Source organism: Salvelinus sp. IW2-2015, unplaced genomic scaffold, assembly GCF_002910315.2.
Source record: "Salvelinus sp. IW2-2015 unplaced genomic scaffold, ASM291031v2 Un_scaffold16612, whole genome shotgun sequence".
NCBI classification, from domain to species: Eukaryota; Metazoa; Chordata; class Actinopteri; order Salmoniformes; family Salmonidae; genus Salvelinus; species Salvelinus sp. IW2-2015.
Genome location: NW_019957672.1, coordinates 88889 through 108830, shown reverse-complemented (window position 1 = coordinate 108830; position 19942 = coordinate 88889). Strand labels below are relative to the sequence as shown.

The following is a 19942-nucleotide window of genomic DNA, read 5'->3' as shown; positions in this document are numbered from 1 at the left end:
ACAACAACTACAGCTCCTAATACAACAACTACAGCTCCCACTACAACAACTACAGCTCCTACTATAACAACTACAGCTCCTAATACAACAACTACAGCTCCCACTACAACAACTACTGCTCCTACTATAACAACTACAGCTTCTACTACAACAACTACTGCTCCTACTATAACAACCACAGATCCTACTACAACAACTACTGCTCCTACTATAACAACCACAGATCCTACTACAACAACTACGGCTCTTACTATAACTTTTACTATAACAACGTATTTCGTCAACAACTCAAACTATAACAACTATTGCTCCTACTACTACAACAACGATTGTGCAACTACAATAACTACTACATCTACAGCTCTTGTAATTCAACAGTCAATTTTCACAGCGGTTTTTGAACCTGATTATCATGATCCATTACAGCAAATATAACAAAGTACTTCATATAAATATAGACATTTTCTTCTCGTTCTACAGACATGCATACAACATTGTGTAAGGTAACATAAAGTCAAAAATGTTTAATTACCCACAATCCTCTAACATCACATGACAAGTTATTGTGACAACCTTTCTGAAAATTTAATATTTTTAAAACCTTTTCGATGTCAAGTCCCTAAATAGGGGACTAGTAGCATTTCTGGACCCGTCCCGAACGCCACTTTGTGAGCACAGTGCTCTGTGAACAATGATATGACATGCAAACTTTGTTCTGCTCACCGATTGGACAAAGTACAGTCAGTTGTGTGAAATAAGTTTGAGTCTATCTCTTGTGATGCAACTAAGTTGCAGAACATTTTTGGGGACGTGTGACACAGAGAAACACCGATGCAACATTGTTGCAAGCATCATACATTTAGTCCAGATTGCTTCAAGTGATATCGGCTTTATGCTCAGTGAAACAGCTGAGTCTCCCCATTCAGTTGTTGCTGCCTGCGAGAAGGTGAGATGGAGAGTTTGCAATCGGATACCTCATTTGCATAAGAGGTGACATGTCACATTTTCTGGCCTATCCAGACAAAGGATCGATTTCCTCTGGCTATTAGCATCGGAGTCCCTCTTGCGATCAGGCATATGAAAGGGTGGAACCTTGTAAGGGCTGTTGTCCTCCTCCTCCTCAGATGAGGAGAGGAGAGAAGGATCATCAGACCAAAATGCAGCATTAGGGAAATAAGCCATCCTTTATTTAACACGACGATGGCAACACGAAAAAACCAAAACACTTTCAAAAATACAAAACAAGAAAACGACGTAGACGAAACCTGAACATGAATCAAACTAACTAAACGTAGAACTCACGGACAGGAACAGACTACATCAAAACGAACGAACAGCCAAACAGTCCCGTATGATACATACATCGACGACACAGGAGACAATCACCCACAAACAAACAGTGAGAACACCCTACCTAAATATGACTCTTAATTAGAGGAAAACGCAAAACACCTGCCTCTAATTAAGAGCCATACCAGGCAACCCAAAACCAACATAGAAACAGATAACATAGACTGCCCACCCAAAACACACGCCCTGACCATAAACACATACAAAAACAACATAAAACAGGTCAGGACCGTTACAAACCTAGAGAATGCAACAATATCGAGCTCAGATTTACAGTTCCCAACATGAAAAAGTTTCATTTCGTAGAATTTAAACAAGACCACTTTCTCTTTGTCACACAGGCATTAAAATGTTGTGCTTAAAGTCAAGGTTGTAACGAGTCGGCATATATTTGAATCGTGACTCTGTGTCGCTCAGAGGACGCAGGACAGAATATTTTCTTTCATCAGTAGTATGAAATGGTGTCACGCCCTGGCCTTAGTATTCTTTGTTTTATTAATTATTTTTGTTAGGTCAGGGTGTGACATGGGGAATGTATGTGTTTGTTTGTAGTGTCTAGGGTGGTTGTAAGGTTTAGGGGGTTTATTAGAGTAGTTGGGTTTATGTTTAGTATAGTAGTCTAGCTGTGTCTATGGTTGAGTGTAGGTATCTAGGAAAGTCTATGGTTGCCTGAATTGGGTCTCAATTAGAGACAGCTGGTTATTGTTGTCTCTGATTGGGAGCCATATTTAAGGCAACCATAGGCTTTAGCTGTTTGTGGGGAATTGTCTATGTTGAACGTTTGTAGCCTGTGTGTGTGCACTACGTTTATAGCTTCACGGTCGGTCGTTTGTTTTGTTCGTTGTATAGTGGTCGTTTCATGTTTTTTCTCTCTGCTGAATAAAAGAAGATGGCTTATTTTCCACATGCTGCGTTTTGGTCCGTCTCTCCTCCACACGATCGTGACAAATGGTGCCAATGTTGCACTGTCACTAAGTGCTGAGATTTTCCTGGTCAGTCTGTATGTCCAGGGTTAGTCAAGGCCCAAAGTGTATATATGTCAACAATAAAAATCTGTATACATTTCCTGCGGAAAGTATTCAGACCCCTTGATTTTTTCCACATTTTGTTACATTACAGCCTTATTCTAAAATGTATTCAATTGTTTTTTTTCCCTCATCAATCTACACACAATACCCCATAATGACAAAGCAAAAACAGGTTTTAAGAAATGTTTGCTAATTTATACAGGTAAAAAAACATGGAAATATAACATTTACATAAGTATGCAGACCCTTTACTCAGTATTTTGTTGAAGCACCTTTGGCAGTGATTACAGCCTCTAGTCTTCTTTCCGTACGCCTGCTGTCGTCACTTCCTCTTGAACTTGCAGACGTGTTGCTGTGTATTTTGTGGCCAACCTTACTTTGCTACCTGACAACTTTACGGTTTTTACTTTTTAGTTACCGTTTATATTTTTCGTTTTTCCCTCAACTTTTTTTTTTTTATTCAACTTTTTCACTCTGGACGCTTTATCTGGACATGGTTCGTCAGCACCTTCAACAGCAGAAGCTAAGTAGTAACATTAACATGATGCCTTCGAATTGCAGTCGCTGTACTCATAATATACAGGAGAACGATCGCCTTATGGCGAGGATAGCTGTGCTGCAAGCCCAGCTTCAGATGCAATCTTTAGGGAAGGGTAATTTCAGTGTAGGAAAGGATGAAACCGCGTCTGTGCCACCAGTAAGTACAGATAGTAGTATAAATCCCCCCCCCCCTGCACAGTCCCCGCAGCCGGACAACTTTCTCATGGCTTCTGGAGGGAAATGCTGTAGGAATGCTCAACCGGTGTCGCTCATTCAGCCGACAAACTTTCAACCGGTTTTCCCCATTAAGCAGCGAGTCTGAGTCTGAGGCCGAGTCTTCTCTTGTCTCTACTCCTCCCGTTACAGGGTCTGAGACGCCGAAGCTTCCCACCATTAGCTCTGACAAATTGAAAACCCTAGTCATTGGCGACTCCATTACCCGCAGTATTAGACTTAAAACGAATCACCCAGCGATCATACACTGTTTACCAGGGGGCAGGGCTACCGGCGTTAAGGCTAATCTGAAGATGGTGCTGGCTAAAGCTAAAACTGGGGAGTATAGAGATATTGTTATCCACTTCGGCACCAACGATGTTAGGATGAAACAGTCAGAGGTCACCAAGCGCAACATAGCTTCAGCGTGTAAATCAGCTAGAAAGATGTGTCGGCATCGAGTAATTGTCTCTGGCCCCCTCCCAGTTAGGGGGAGTGATGAGCTCTACAGCAGAGTCTCACAACTCAATCGCTGGTTGAAAACTGTTTTCTGCCCCTCCCAAAAGATAGAATTTGTAGATAATTGGCCCTCTTTCTGGGACTCACCCACAAACAGGACCAAGCCTGGCCTGCTGAGGAGTGACGGACTCCATCCTAGCTGGAGGGGTGCTCTCTCCTTTATCTCCAACATAGACAGGGCTCTAACTCCTCTTGCTCCACAATGAAATAGGGTGCAGGCCAGGCAGCAGGCTGTTAGCCAGCCTGCAGCTTAGTGGAGTCTGCCACTAGCATAGTCAGTGTAGTCAGCTCAGCTATCCCATTGAAACTGTGTCTGTGCTCGACCTAGGTTGGGCAAAACTAAACATGGCGGTGTTCGCCTTAGCAATCTCATCTAGATAAAGACCTCCTCCATTCCTGCCATTATTGAAAGAGATCGTGATCCTCACATCTCAAAATAGGGCTACTTAATGTTAGATCCTCACTTCAAAGGCAGTTATAGTCAATGAACTAATCACTGATCATAATCTTGATGTGATTGGCCTGACTGAAACATGGCTTAAGCCTGATGAATTTACTGTGTTAAATGAGGCCTCACTCTGGTTACACTAGTGACCATATCCCGTGCATCCGCAAAGGCGGAGGTGTTGCTACATTTACGATAGCAATATTTCAATTTACCAACAAAAAAAATGACGTTTTCGTCTTTTGAGCTTCTAGTCATGAATCTGCAGACCTACTCAATCACTTTTTATAGCTAACTGTTTACAGGCCTCCTGGGCCATATACAGCGTTCCTCACTGAGTTCCCTGAATTCCTATCGGACTTGTAGTCATAGCAGATTAATTTAATTTCTGGCGATTTTATATATTCACATGGAAAAGTCACAGACCACTCGTGCAGTATCGAAGAGCCCTCACTGCTGCTCGATCCATCTTTTTCAACTTAATTGAGGAAAATAAGACAATCCAAATGTATTTTTTGATACTGTGCAAAGCTAACTAAAAGCAGCATTCCCAAGTGAGGATGGCTTTCACTTTAGCAGTAATAAATTCATGAACTTCTTTGAGGAAAAGATATGATCATTTAGAAAGCAAATTACGGACTCCTCTTTAAATCTGCGTATTCCTAAAAAGCTCAGCAGTCCTGAGACTGCACAACTCTGCAGGACTAGGATCAAGAGGAACACTTAAAGTGTTTTAGTACTTGATCTCTTGACACAATGATGAAATAATCTATGGCCTCTAAACCTTCAAGCTGCATACTGGACCCTATTCCAACTAAACTACTTAAAGAGCTACTTCATGTGCTTGGCCCTCCTATGTTGAACATATAAAACGGCTCTCTATCCACGGATGTGTACAAACTCACTAAAAGTGGCAGTAATAAAGCCTCTGTTGAAAAAGCCAACCTTGACCAGAAATATAAGAAGATCGGCCTATATTGAATCTTTCCATTCCTCTCAAAAAGTTTAGAAAAGCTGTTGCACAGCAACTCACTGCCTTCCTGAAGCAACAATGTATACCGAAATGCTTCAGTCTGGTTTGACCCATCATAGCATTTGAGATCGGCACTTGTGAAGGTAGTAAATTACTTTTAATGGCGTCAGACCGAGGCTTTGCATCTGTCCTCGTGCTACTAGACCTTAGTGGCTTTGATACATCGATCACCACAGTCTTTGGGAGAGATTGGAAACCAAATTGGTCTACACGGACAAGTTCTGGCTGGTTTAGATCTTATTGTCGGAAAGATATCAGTTTGTCTCTGTGAATGGTTTTGTCTCTTGCAAATCACTGTAACATTTCGGTGATCCTCAAGGTTCCGTTTTAGGACACTATTGTTTCCACTATATATTTTACCTCTTGGGGATGTCATTCGAAACATAATGTTAACTTCACTGCTTATGCGAATGACACACTGCTGTAAATTTCAATGAAACATGGTGAAGTCCCAAATTGCCTCGCTAGAAGCCTGTGTTTCAGACATAAGGAAGTGGATGGCTGCAAACTTTTCTACTTTTAAACTCGGACAAAACAGAGATGCTTGTTCTAGGTCCCAAGAAGCAAGAGAATCTTCTGTTGAATCTGACAATATCTTGATGGTTGTAAAGTCGTCTCAAATAAACTGTGAAGGACCTCGGCGTTACTCTGGACCCTGATCTCTCTTTTGACGAACATATAAGACTGTTTTCAAGGACAGCTTTTTTCCATCTACGTAACATTGCAAAAAATCAGAAACTTTCTGTCCAAAAATGATGCAGAAAAATTAATCCATGCTTTTGTTACTTCTAGGTTAGACTACTGCAATGCTCTACTTTCGGCTACCCGGATAAAGCACTAAATAAACTTCAGTTAGTGCTAAATACGGCTGCTAGAATCCTGACTAGACCAAAAATTGATCATATTACTCCAGTGCTAGCCTCCCTACACTGGCTTCCTGTTAAGGCAAGGGCTGATTTCAAGGTTTTACTGTTAACCTACAAAGCGTTACATGGGCTTGCTCTAACTATCTTTCCGAGTTGGTCCTCGCGTAATACTACACGTACGCTACGGTCACAAGACGCAGGCCTCCTAATTGTCCTGAATTTCTAAGCAAACAGCTGGAGGGGGGCTTTCTCCTATAGATTCTCAATTTTTTATGGAATGGTCTGCTACCATGTGAGAGACGCAGACTCGGTCTCAACTTTTAGTTTTACTGAAGACTTATCTCTTCAGTAGGTCATATGATTGAGTGTGTCTGGCCAGGAGTGTGAAGGTGAACGGAAAGGCTCTGGAGCAACGAACCACCCTTGCTGTCTCTGCCTGGCTGGTTCCCTCTCTCACTGGGATTCTCTGCTCTAACCCTATTACAAGGGGCTGAGTCACTGGCTTACTGGTCTTTCTTTCATGCGTCCTAGGAGGGGTGCGTCACTTGAGTGGGTTGAGTTATCTGACGTGATTTCCTGTTTTGGTTGGCGCCCCCTTGGTTTGTTGCTGTGGTGGAGATCTTTGTGGGCTTTACTCGACCTCTACTCACTGGACCTTATGATACCCGATTAAGCATGCTCTCCTTAATGTAAATATGCTTGTCATTGCTGTTCTGGTTAATGTTTATTGGCTTATTTCACTGTAGAGATTCTAGCCCTGTTCACTATACCATATCCAACCTCTCGTTCCACACCACATATGCGATGACATCACCTGGTTTCAATGATGTTTCTAGAGACAATATCTCTCTATCATCATACTCAATACCTAGGTCTACCTCCACTGATTACATCCTACCATACTTTGTCTGTAATTATTCTTTAAACTATTTTATCGCCCAGAAACCTCCTCTTACTCTCTGCTCTAGTAGCTCTAGGCGACCAATTTCATAGTTTTAGCGTACCTTATCCTACTCTCCTCTGTCCTCTGGTGATGTAGAGTAACCAGGCCCTGTAGCCCCCAGTTCCTATTCCCCAGGCGTTATCATTTGTGACTTCTGTAACAGTAAAGCCTTAGTTCATGCATGTTATAGAAGCCTCCTCCAAAGTAGTTTTTTTCACTGCTTTAGCACACTCGCCAACCATGTTTGCTAGCCGTGTCTGAATCCTGGCTTGAAGCCACCAAAAATCGAATTTACATCCCAATATACAAATTTTCGCCAAAATAGAACGTGCAAAGGGGGTGGAGTTAGCCTGCGCAGAGTTCTGTCTACTTCCAGGTTGTGCTCAAACATTTCGACTTCTACTTTTAAAAATCACTCTCTAGAAAAAGTCTCTCACTGTTGCGCTCTATAAGACACCCTCGCCCCCAGCTGTGCCTGGACACATACTGTAAATGATTGCCCCCCATTATCTTCAGAGTTGTGCTGTAGGGACCAAACTGAACATGCTAACACCCGCCATCCTAAAATCTAAGCTATGCCCTCAATCTCACACAAATTATCATGGAACCTACAGGTAACCCAATTCCGTAAACTCGGGTACCCTCATAGATATCATCCTAACAAACTTGCCCTCCAAATACACTCTGTGTTTTTCAACAAGATCTCAGCGATCATGCCTCTTGCCTGTATCCGTAATGGTCAGGGTCAAACGACCTCCACTCATCACTGTCAAAGCTCCTGAAACATTCAGACGAGCAGGCTTTCTAATCGACTGGCGGGGGTATCCTGGAAGGTTCGATTCTCATCCGTCAGTAGAGGATGCCTGGTCATTTTTTAAAAAATGCTTCCTCACCATCTTGAATAAGCATGCCCATTCAAGAAATTTAACCAGGAACAGATATAGCCCTTGTTCTCTCCTGACCTGACTGCTTAACCAACAGAAAAACATATGGCGTTCTGCATTAGCATGAACAGCCCCCGTGATATGCAACTTTTACAGGGAAGCCAGAACCAATATACACAGGCAGTTAGAACAGCCAAGGCTAGCTTTTTCAAGCAGAAATTTGCTTCCTGCAACACAAATTAAAAAAGTTCTGGGACACGTAAAGTCATGGAGATAAGAACACTTCCTCAGCTTCCAACGCTCTGAAGATAGGAAACACTGTCACCACCGACAAATCCACTATAATTGAGAATTCTCAATATGCATTTTTCCACGGCTGGCCATGCTTCATCTGGCTGCCCCTACCAAGGGCAACAGCACTGCCTCCCTCTGCTACTCGCCAAGCTTCCCCCATTTCTCTTTCTCCCAAATACAGTCAGCTGATGTCCTAAATGAGCTGCAAATCTGGACCTTACAATCAGCCGGGCTAGATAATCTGGACCCTTTCTTTCTAAATATCTGCTGAAATTGTTGCCACCCCTATTACTAGCCTCTTCAACCTCTCTTTCGTGTCGTCGAGATCCCCAAAGATTGGAAGCAGCTGCGGTTATCCCTCTTCAAAGGGGGGGACACCTGACCTATGCTACAGACCTATATCTATCCTACCTGCCTTTCTAAGGTCTTCGAAAGCCAGAGTCAACAAACAGATTACCGACCATTTGAATCCCACCACACTTCTCCGCTATGCAATCTGGTTTCAGAGCTGGTCATGGGTGCACCTCAGCCACGCTCAAGGTCATAAACGACTCGTAACCGCCATCGATAGGAAACAATACTGTGCAGCGTATTCATTGACCTGGCCAAGGCTTTTGACTCTGTCAATCACCCCATCCTCATTGGCAGACCGACAGCCTTGGTTTCTCTAATGATTGCCTCGCCTGGTTCACCAACTATTTCTCTGATCGAGTTCAGTGTGTCAAATCGGAGGGTCTGTTGTCGGGCCTCTGGCAGTCTTATGGGGGTGCCACAGGGTTCAATTCTTGGACCGACTCTCTTCTCTGTATACATCAATGATGTCGCTCTTGCTGCTGGTGATTCTCTGATCCACCTCTACGCAGACGACACTATTCTGTATACTTCTGGCCCTTCTTTTGACACTGTGTTAACAACTCTCCAGGCGAGCTTCAATGCCATACAACTCTCTTCCGTGGCCTCCAACTGCTCTTAAATAACAAGTAAAACCAAATGCATGCTCTTCAACCGATCGCTGCTGCCCCTGCCGCCTGTCCACATCACTACTTTGGACGGTTCTGACTTAGAATATGTGGACAACTACAATACCTAGGTGTCTGGTTAGACTGTAAACTCTCTTCCAGACACACATAAACATCTCCAATCCAAAGTCAAATCTAGAATTGGCTTCCTATTCCGAACAAAGCTTCTTTACTCATGCTGCCAAACATACCCTTGTAAAACTGACCATCTACCAACCTCGACTTCGGTGATATCATTTACAAAATAGCCTCCAAAACCTACTCAATTTGGATGCAGTCTATCACAGTGCCATCCGTTTTGTCACCAAAGCCCCATATACTACCCACCACTGCGACCTGTACACTCTCGTTGGCTGGCCCTCGCTTCATACTCGTCGCCAAACCCACTGGTTCCAGGTATATACAAGACCCTGCTAGGTAAAGTCCCCTTATCTCTGCTCGCTGGTCACCATAGCAGCACTATCTGTAGCACGCGCTCCAGCAGGTATATCTCTCTAGTCACCCCCAAAACCAATTCTTCCTTTGGACGCCTCTCCTTCCAGTTCTCTGTGCCAATGACTGGAACGAACTACAAAAATCTTGAATTGAAAACACCTATTCCCCTCACTAGCTTTAAGCACCAGCTGTCAGAGCAGCTCATAGATTACTGCACCTGTACTTACCCCATCTACAATTTAGCCCAAACAACTACCTCTTTACCTACTGTATTTATTTATTATTTATTTTGCTCCTTTGCCCCCCATTATTTTCTGTCTCTACTTTGCACTTTCTTCGCTGCAAACCAACCATTCCAGTGTTTTTTTTTTGTTTTATTTTACTTGCTGTGTTGTATTCACTTCACCTCCATGGCCTTTTATATTTTTATTTATTTACATATTTTTGTTTGCCTTCACCTCCCTTATCTCACCTCACTTGCTCAATTGTATATAGACTTATTTTTTTTTTCACTGTATTATTGACTATATTTTGTTTTACTCCATGTGTACTATGTGTTGTTTGTATGTGTCGAACTGCTTTGCTTTATCTTGGCCAGGTCGCAATTGTAAATGAGAACGTGTTCTCAATTTGCCTACCTGGTTAAATAAGGGTTAAATAAAAAATAAAAAAAATTGTCTCAGGATTGTAAGTTGGTGGTTGAAGATATCCTCTGTGGTGCGGGGGCTGTGCTTTGGCAAAGTGGGTGGGGTTATATCCTTCCTGTTTGGCCCTGTCCGGGGGTATCATCGGATGAGGCCACAGTGTCTCCTGACCCCTCCTGTATTTATGTGCAGTAGTTTATGTGTCGGGGGTAGGGTCAGTTTGTTATATCTGGAGTACTTCTGTCTTATCCGGTGTCCTGTGTGAATTTAAGTATGCTCTCTCTAATTCTCTCTTTCTTTCTCTCTCTCGGAGGACCTGAGCCCTAGGACCATGCTCACAGGACTACCTGGCATGATGACTACTTGCTGTCCTAGTCCACCTGGTCGCGTTGCTGCTCCAGTTTCAACTGTTCTGCCTGCGGCTATGGAACCCTGACCTGTTCACCGGACGTGCTACCTGTCCCAGACATGCTGTTTTCAACTCTCTAGAGACCGCAGGAGCGGTAGAGATACTCTTAATGATCGGCTATGAAAAGCTAACTGACATTTACTCCTGAGGTGCTGACTTGCTGCACCCTCGACAACTACTGTGATTATTATTATTTGACCATGCATGGGTCATTTTTGAACATCTTGGCCATGTTCTGTTATAATCGCCACCCGGCACAGCGAGAAGAGGACTGGCCACCCCTCATAACCTGGTTCCTCTCTAGGTTTCTTCCTAGGTTTTGGCCTTTCTAGGGAGTTTTTCCTAGCCACCGTGCTTCTACACCTGCATTGCTTGCTGTTTGGGGTTTTAGGCTGGGTTTCTGTACAGCACTTTGAGATATCAGCTGATGTACGAAGGGCTATATAAATAAATTTGATTTGATTGTTAAGTTGGGTTCCGTAGTAGCATTAGCTGCCATTGTGAAGTTTTGGGCCTGGGCTCCCATCACCATGCTACCATCACCTCCTCTGTTCCTCTGGTGATGTAGAGATTAACCCAGGCCCTGTAGCCCCCAGTTCCACTTCTCTTCCCCAGGCGTTATCATTTGTTGACTTCTGTAACAGTAAAAAGCCTTAGTTTCATGCATGTTATCAGAAGCCTCCTCCCAAAGTTAGTTTTATTCACTGCTTTAGCACACTCCGCCAACCCTGATTTGCTAGCCGTGTCTGAATCCTGGCTTCGGAAGGCCACCAAAAATTCGGAAATTTACATCCCCAAATACAACAATTTCCGCCAACATAGAACTGCCAAAGGGGGTGGAGTTAGCCTGCAGAGTTCTGTCATGCTTTCCAGGTTTGTGCTCAGACAGTTCGAGCTTCTACTTTTAAAAATCCACCTTTCCAGAAATAAGTCTCTCACTGTTGCCGTTTCTTATAGACACCCCTCAGCCCCCAGCTGTGCCCTGGACACCATACTGTATATGAATAAATTGCCCCCCATTTACCTTCAGAGTTTGTACTGTTAGGTGACCAAAACTGGGACATGCTTAACACCCCGGCCATCCTACAATCTAAGCTAAATGCCCTCAATCTCACACAAATTATCATGGAACCTACCAGGTATAACCCTAAATCTGTAAACGCGGGCACCCTCACAGATATCATCCTGACCAAACTTCCCTCTAAATACACCTCGACTGTCTTCAACCAGGATCTCAGCAATCACTGCCTCATTGCCTGAGTCCGTAATGGGTCTGCGGTCAAACGACCACCCATCATCACTGTCAAACACTCCCTAAAACACTTCAGCAAGCAGGCCTTTCTAATCGACCTGGGCCGGGTATCCTGGAAGGATATTTACCTCATTCCGTCAGTAGAGCTTGCCTTATTATTCTTTAAACGTTCTTTCTTCACCATCTTAATTAAACATGCACCATTAAAAAAAATATTTGAACTAAGAACAGATATAGCCCATGGTTCACTCCAGACCTGACTGCTGTTGACCAGCACAAAATATCCTGTGGCATACTGCATTAGCATCGAATAGCCCCTGTGATATGCAACTTTTCAGGGAAGTTAGGGACCAATATACACAGGCAGTTAAGAAATCAAAGGCTAGCTTTTTCAAACAGAATATTTGCATCCTGTTGCACAAACTCCAAAAAGCTCTGGGACACTGGAAAGTCTCTGGTGAATAAGAGCACCTCCTCCCAGCTGCCCACTGCACTGAAGCTAGGAAACACTGTCACCACCGATAAATCTACGATAATTGAACATTCCAATAAGCATTTTTCTATGGCTGGCCATGCTTTCCACCTGGCTAACCCTACCCAGGTCAACAGCTCTGCACACCCCACTGCAACTTGCCCAAGCCTCCTCCATTTCTCCTTCACCCAAATCCAGATAGCTGATGTTCTGAAAGAGCTGAAAAATCTGGACGCCGACATATCAGCCGGGCTAGACAATCTGGAACCTCTATTTCTAAAATTACCCGCCGCAATTGTTGCAACCCCTATTACTAGCCTGTTCAACCTCTCTTTCGTATCGTCTGAGATCCGCAAAGATTGGAATGCTGCCGCCGTCATCCCCCTCTTCAAAGGGGGAGACTAGACCCAAACTGCTACAGACCTATATCTATCCTACCCTGCCTTTCTAAAGTCTTCGAAAGCCAAGTTAACAAAAGATTCACCGACCATTCGAATCCCGTACCTTCTCCGCTATGCAATCTGGTTTCCGAGCTGGTCATGGGTGCACCTCAGCCACGCTCAAGGTCCTAAACGATACCATAACCGCATCAAAAAGACAATACTGTGCAGCCTTCATCGACCTGGCCAAGGCTTTCGACTCTGTCAATCACCAAATTCTTATTGCAGACTCAACAGCTTGGTTTCTCAAATGACTGCCTCGCCTGGTTCACAACTATTCTTAGATCGAGTTCAGTGGGTCAAATCGGAGGGCTGTTGTCCGGACCTCTGGCAGTCTCTATGGGGGTGCCCAGGGTTCATTTATCGGGCCGACTCTTTTCTCTGTATACATCTATAATGTCGCTCTGCTGCTGGTGATGCTCTGATCCACCTCTATGAATGAACACCATTCTGTATACTTCGGCCCTTCTTTGGACACTGTGTTAACAACCCTCCGACAAGCTTCAATGCCATACAAACTCTCTTCTGTGGCCTTCAACTACTCTTAAATGCAAGTAAAAAATGATGCTCTTCAACGATCGTGCTCGCACCGGTCTAGCATCACTACTCTGGACGGTTCTGACTTAGAATATGTGGACAACTACAAATCCTAGGAGTCTGGTTAGACTGTAAACTTCCTTCCAGACTCACATTAACATTCCAATCCAAATTAAAATCTAGAATCGTTTTCCTATTTCGCAACAAAGCATCCTCACTCATGTCCACCAAACATACCCTGTAAACCATCCTACCGATCCTCGACTTCGCAATGTCATTTACAAAATAGCCTCCAACACTCTACTCAACAATTGGATACAGTCTGTCAACGGTGCCCTCCGTTTTTCACCAAAGCCCCATATACTACCACCACTGCGACCTGTATGCTCTCGTTGACTAGCCTCGCTTCTTACTCGTCGCCCAAACCCACTGGCTCCAGGTTCATCTACAAGTCTCTGCTAGTAAACCCCGCCTTATCTCAGCTCACTGGTCACAATACGCAGTACCCACCCGTAGCACGCGCTCCAGCAGGTATATCTCACTGGTCACCCCCAAAGCCAATTCTTCCTTTGGCCGCCACTCCTTCCAGTTCTCTGCTGCCAATGACTGGAACGAACTGCAAAAATCCCTGAAGCTGGAGACTCTTACCTCCCTTACTAGCTTTAAGCACCAGCTGTCAGAGCAGCTCACAGATCACTGCACCTGTACATAGCTCATCTGTAAATAGCCCATCCAATCTACCTCATCCCCATACTGCATTTATTTATTTATTTTGCTCCTTTGCACCCCAGTATCTCTACATGCACATTCGTCTTCTGCATATCCTACCATTCCAGTGTTTAATTGCCATATTGTAATTTTTTTGCCATCATGGCCTATTTATTGCCTTAACTCTCTTATCCTACCTCATTTGCACACACTGTAAATAGATGCTTCTACTGTATTATTGATTGTATGTTTGTTTATTCCATGTGTAACTCTGTGTTGTTGTATATGTCGAACTGCTTTGCTTTATCTTGGCCAGGTCGCAGTTGCAAATGAGAACTTGTTCTCAACTAGCCTACCTGGTTAAATAAAGGTGAAATAAAAGAAGGCTGTTAAGCCAAATCATATATCCTGATGTAGTAAAAAAAATAATAACAATATATACAAATTAAGTATGCTTTGTGATATCTTACTTGAAAAGGTATAAAAATAAGCTTTTCTGTTAATATTTTTATGAATGGAGATAGAAATAAATTTGAAAATCTGCTTCATGACTTTGTAGATTAGTAGAGGAGGATCCATGGTTGGAGAAAGATAGTACTTGATTTATAGTAGATGCAGGATTTCAGATTTCATGATGAAAACTTTACATTAAATGATAGCCATTTAGCAGACTTTGTTATACAGAACAACTTGATTTAAGTGCCTAGCCTAATTGAGGACACGTCAACAGTTTCTTCATCTTGTCGGATCAGGGATTCAAACCAGCAACCTTTTAGTTACTGGTTCAACGCTCTTAACCGCTTGGCTACCTAGTTGAGCCGTGTCAGATGTTGTGTGTATATTACAGTATGTTAAATGTTGTCGGTTTTTAGTGTCAATAGATTCAATAAAAATATGCCCATGAAAGATAATAAAACATGATTGTATTGCAAATAAAAGTTCATTTTTATTTTTATTGTGTAATGCAAATATTTAATTTAAAAGGGTAGTCAGGAAGAACAGTTCACCATCCAGTGGCTTCATCATAGTACACACACACACACACGCTAATTGGTCTTTTGATCAGCTCTGAAAAAGAACTGATGTTTTTGTTCAAAAGACCAATTATTGGAAAAAGTATAAGAACTTGTCTGCCTGTCTAAATGCAGCCTTTGTGGCTTAATCTACGTCCCACTGGGAAAACCCTGGTTTAATCAATGTGTCCATGTTATTTCAATGAAATTACTTTGAACCGATGTGGAATGCAGTAGATGTTGAATTGACGTCTGTCCCAAGTGTGGGTATGTGTGTGGACTCTCTCATCACTACACAAATATTTACACACAGTCACACTCTCACTCACACACATCCACTAAGAAACACAGACAAACCTAAGTCTTCCTTCATAACAGGACATCAGTGAATACAGAATTATAAAACAACTTCCTCTGTCACAAATAAATTAGTTACATGTAGGGGATGACATGGGGGTATACAGTACAAATATGGAGAATCTGTTTTTACACCCAGGTCTTAAAGGGACAGTTCATCTTCATCATCTCCAGCAACACTCCAACATCAACATATATTAAAATGGCGGCCTTCTATGTTATGTAGTCAACAAGAGAAGAAGTTAAGTGTTGATGTTGGGAGTGTTGCTGGAGATGATGAATGTGAAGCTGAATTTATACTTTTTTCCCCTTTAAACGGTATTGTCTATCAACACAATATGTTAGTACTTGGCCTTGTATCACTGGGTCCATTCTGTTGGTTAATGTCTTACTACCCTCAACTAGGTGTTTTATTGAGTATATGGAAAAACATGATTGCATTTATAAGCATATAACTTCAGATCTGACATGGTCCTTTGTTCTGGTATCAGATTGAGTCCAGAATTGCACCCTATTCCCTACATAGTGAAAGTACAGTAGGGAATAGGGTGTCATTTAGGGACGCAGCCTGGCCAAGGTGAGTAAAGGTAAGGAGGCAGGATTCCTGAGTGCATGGTGCTTCACCTTCAGACCTGCATTACAGCATCATCAAACCTACTACACCTAGCAGGATCAGAAGAGCTATGGAGGAGAGACAGAGAGAGAGAGGGGAAATGATATAGTCTTTCATATTGGTTGTCTACTCTAGGTAATATGGGATTATATTAGTTACTACGGTAACACTTTATAATAACTTCCATGAATTACAACGTTATGAATAGTCATTCACATTTATAAATGCGTAATAAATAATTATACATTATTTATTCATCAATTGCTTTTAATGCTTATAAGTGAATAATGAAATACTTCTTTATAAATAGTCTATTAATACTTAATCATGTTATGAGTTATTATTATAAAGTGTTAGTGGTGCTTCTTATGTGGTTATTACCTTGAGACAGGGTGTGCTGCAGGCCGAAGGCGTGGCTGGAGTTGGTGTTGCTGTTCAAAGAGTTGATCACAGTAGTTTGGGAGTTGGACAGGTCCACAGCTTTATTACTGATCATGACAAAATTTGGATCACCCAGTATTCCTGAGGGAGGAGAACAAGGAGAGAGAGAGTTAGAGAAAGAGAGTTGAAGACGGACCCCTATATGCTGAGCTGAGGTCAGTTTAGCATTTCCTCCAGTAATTGTTAAAGTGAGGATTGGGGTAGGGGGAGCTGATCCTAGATCTGTACCTAAGGGAAACTTCACCAGGAGCGTGTATGGATGAGTGTCTCACCGTTCATAAAAGTCCCGTTGAAGATGGAGAGGTAGAAGCTGGTGTCGATGCTCCGGGTGGCCGTAGCATTGGGGACAGTAGCAGAGAAGGTGCACTGGATGATCTGACCTTTGACTGAGCCCTTCACAGAGTCCACAGGCAGCTACCCAACACAACGGTTTTACCACAATGAACATTAGTCAAATGTCAGTAAGCCTACAGTGTAGTATTAGTCAGGTACCCTGTTACTCTCCCAGACACTGTCCAGAATGGCACCCAAGTGTATATGCAGGGAGTAAGAGTCAGAACCGAGGTCATATCCAACATCTATGACCACCAAGAATATATGGAATTCATATGGAATACTCATACTTTTGTTCTCAATATCTTGTCTAACTCCTAAAACTCACTGATTGAATATAGTTAACTTCCTGAATTTGCCTGGAATCAAACCACGCCCTGAAAATTATTCCAGAAAGTTACAAATGAAACACTGTGTTCTGATTGGTCCAACTCACTGCGTTGTTGATGGTCAGATTTCTTTTGTTGAGGAGAGCGGTGAAGAACATCACGTTGCTGTTGTTGTTGGCGCACACATAGATGGTGGCGTTACCATCCTGTAGAGGAGAGAGAGGATGAATCCAAATAAATAATAATTTAAAAAGTATTAATTTTAGCCATTTCTTCCCAATGTCAATGTCAATAACCCAACACCAACTCCCTTGTTTTGTAAAAAGTATAGTGATTCTGAAGGCAGTTTTCCATACCGGTGTGGAGTTTGTGGACAAGCCTACAGCGATGTAGCCGCTGGACACTCCTCGTAGCTGGAAGGAGAAAGTCTGTCCCGAGGTCTGCTGGGTGGAGACGAAGAAACAGGAACCAGGCAGGGCCGGATTACACTCTGACGGCTCAGCAGCACAGAGCTGAGTCTTTCCACAGTCTGTCCTTGAGATGTTCACCTGTGTATGAAGAGTTCATCATTAGTTGCTGTCATGGTTGTCATTTCTTTGGAAATAGTGTAGCATATGAGTGCAAATGAAACTCCCAAACAGGCACTTTGCTAAATCTGCTTTCAGTTTCCATGGCAGTGTGTGAGATTTATCGTTGAGATCCTTCAAATTCACTTTAAATAAAGTTTGATGGGAGAGAGAGAGAGAGATACGTTTAGAGGGGAAGTAGTGATAATTAGTTGAAAGGAAAAACTGAGAGATTGAGAAGAAATGTGTGCTTCCTTTTTCTAGACTCTGGGAGACGGAGTGAGACATATAGGCAACTCACCGTGAGAGCTGTGACGGTGGTGTTGACAACAGGTACCACAGCCGTCGGAGACATTGTTGTGTTGGGTGCCATGGTACCATTGATTGTGATGTTTACGCCCGGGGAATGTGGTGTGCTAAGGTTCGTTGTTATGTTGAGTCCTGTAGTAGTAGCATTAGCTGCCATTGTGACGTTCGGGGCCATTGTGGAGTTCTGGGTCTTGGCTCCCATCACCATGTACGCCATTACCATGACAACTGCGAACATCATTCTGCTGCTATTGTCCATTCCTGATAGAGTAACGGAGATCCAGATGGTTAGGATAAACTCCTACTACTACTACTAATAATAATGTATTTGTTAAAAATCAATACAATTAAATATTTACAAATGTAATCATCAACAGTCAGATGCATTGCACTATCATGCTTATACTTTATATACATGCTTGCACATGTTGTCGATGATACAAGCTTATTTCAAAAGCTTTGAGTTGTATCAATGGGAATATAAAACTATCGTACCAGCGTGAATAAATACACTAACATACCAGTGAATAAACATAGGCCTAATATTATTGTGGTAATTGGTCATTCTTTCATGGTGGTGTACTAGACAGCAAAACATTGCATAGTGAATTGGTAACACTGTTGAATTAAAATAGACCAGAATTGTTTTTTTTACAATATTAATTAGCAGTGGTGTAAAGTACTTAAATACAACTAGTTTAAAGTACTAATTAAGTTGTTTTGCGGGGAATCTGTACTTTACTATTTATATTTTTCACAACTTTTACTTCACTAGCCTAAATTACAAAATAAATTCATGTTATTTTTACTCCATACATTTTCCCTGACACCCAAAAGTACTCGTTAAATTTTGAATGCTTAGCAGGACATGAAAATGATCCAATTCACGCACTTATCAAGAGAACATTCCTTGTCGTCCCTACTGCCTCTGATCTGGCCGACTCACAAAACACAAATGCTTCGTATGTAAATTATGTCTGAGTGTTGGCTATCCACAAATACATTTAAAAAACAAGACAATTTTCCCATCTGGTTTGCTTAAAATAAGGAATTTGAAATGATTTTTGTTTTACTTTTGACATCTAAGTATATTTTAATAAATACATACTTAAGTATATTTCAAACCAAATACTTTTAGACTTTTACTGTGACTTTTCTATTAAGGTATCTATACTTTTAGTCAAATATGTCCATTGGGTACTTTTTCCACCACTGTTAATTAGTAGATCCCTTAATTTAATTAAATCATCAGACAAAAACCAACGTCCGTATTCCAAAAAGTGTATAATGTATGATCTGATAGTGTAGGCTAACCATTAATCAAGCCAATAGCTGAAAATAATAAACAACCACTATGTCATTGTTGAAAATGCCATCATGCAGTGAAACGTTAAAAAAACAACGTTAAAAACAAACACATCGAGTTTTTTTTATATGGTCATCATCAGATAAAAGAGATGGAAAAGTTACCTGTAATTTCGTGACTTGAAGGTTTCTTGAAGGAAAATAGCGTCGTGGTTCTCCTTGAACAAGTTGTCCTTAGCGTGACTGTAAGGTGAGCTCGAGGAGATGCTCTCAACAAGTGTCTTTGTGTCGATGTCACAGCTGAGCTCTCTCTCGCTATTTAAAGCAACACTCGCGAGGGGAGGGACAACATATGGAGAAACCTGCCTCTCTCCTCCGTTTTGGGGGGGTTCACAATAGCATGCAGGTACGTGTGACACCATAGGCTTCGCGGGGGAGGGGTAAACTGGCGACGACACTCAATGGAAAGAATGATGTTTTTAAGCCTACTCCTGACTTCCGACAATAGATTGTGTCCAGTCACTGCTGCCTTTTCCCAAAGACCCATCTTCCTGGCTCCAATTTCTTCCATTCACTTATATCTGTATTAAATATGCTGGCGACTACAGGCAAGAGTATTTGCAAAGAAAGGGAACTAAATATAAT

At 42.3% G+C, this 19942-nt stretch overlaps 1 protein-coding gene across 1 annotated transcript; it reads right to left on the bottom strand.

The window, feature by feature from the left end:
• Positions 1-14952: 14952 nt before the first annotated feature.
• LOC112080959 (ferric-chelate reductase 1) lies at positions 14953-19601 on the bottom strand. The gene is made up of 7 exons (XM_024146905.2): positions 19463-19601; positions 17985-18253; positions 17474-17665; positions 17225-17323; positions 16728-16869; positions 16396-16536; positions 14953-16082 (listed from the first exon to the last, which is right to left on the bottom strand). Exons 2-7 carry the CDS (start codon positions 18249-18251, stop codon positions 16039-16041), a joined length of 885 nt encoding a protein of 294 aa, XP_024002673.1. The 5' UTR covers positions 18252-18253; positions 19463-19601; the 3' UTR covers positions 14953-16038.
• Positions 19602-19942: the final 341 nt, after the last annotated feature.

What these genes read in the sequence shown, in the direction of transcription:
- LOC112080959 (XM_024146905.2), bottom strand. Translation starts at nt 18,251, where the DNA reads ATGGACAATAGCAGCAGAATGATGTTCGCAGTTGTCATGGTAATGGCG. An exon ending in TGTCCACAAACTCCACACCG is followed by an intron (nt 17,324 to 17,473) that starts GTATGGAAAACT and finishes TCTCCTCTACAG; the next exon opens with GATGGTAACGCCACCATCTA. An exon ending in CAACGGGACTTTTATGAACG is followed by an intron (nt 16,537 to 16,727) that starts GTGAGACACTCA and finishes CTCCTCCCTCAG; the next exon opens with GAATACTGGGTGATCCAAAT.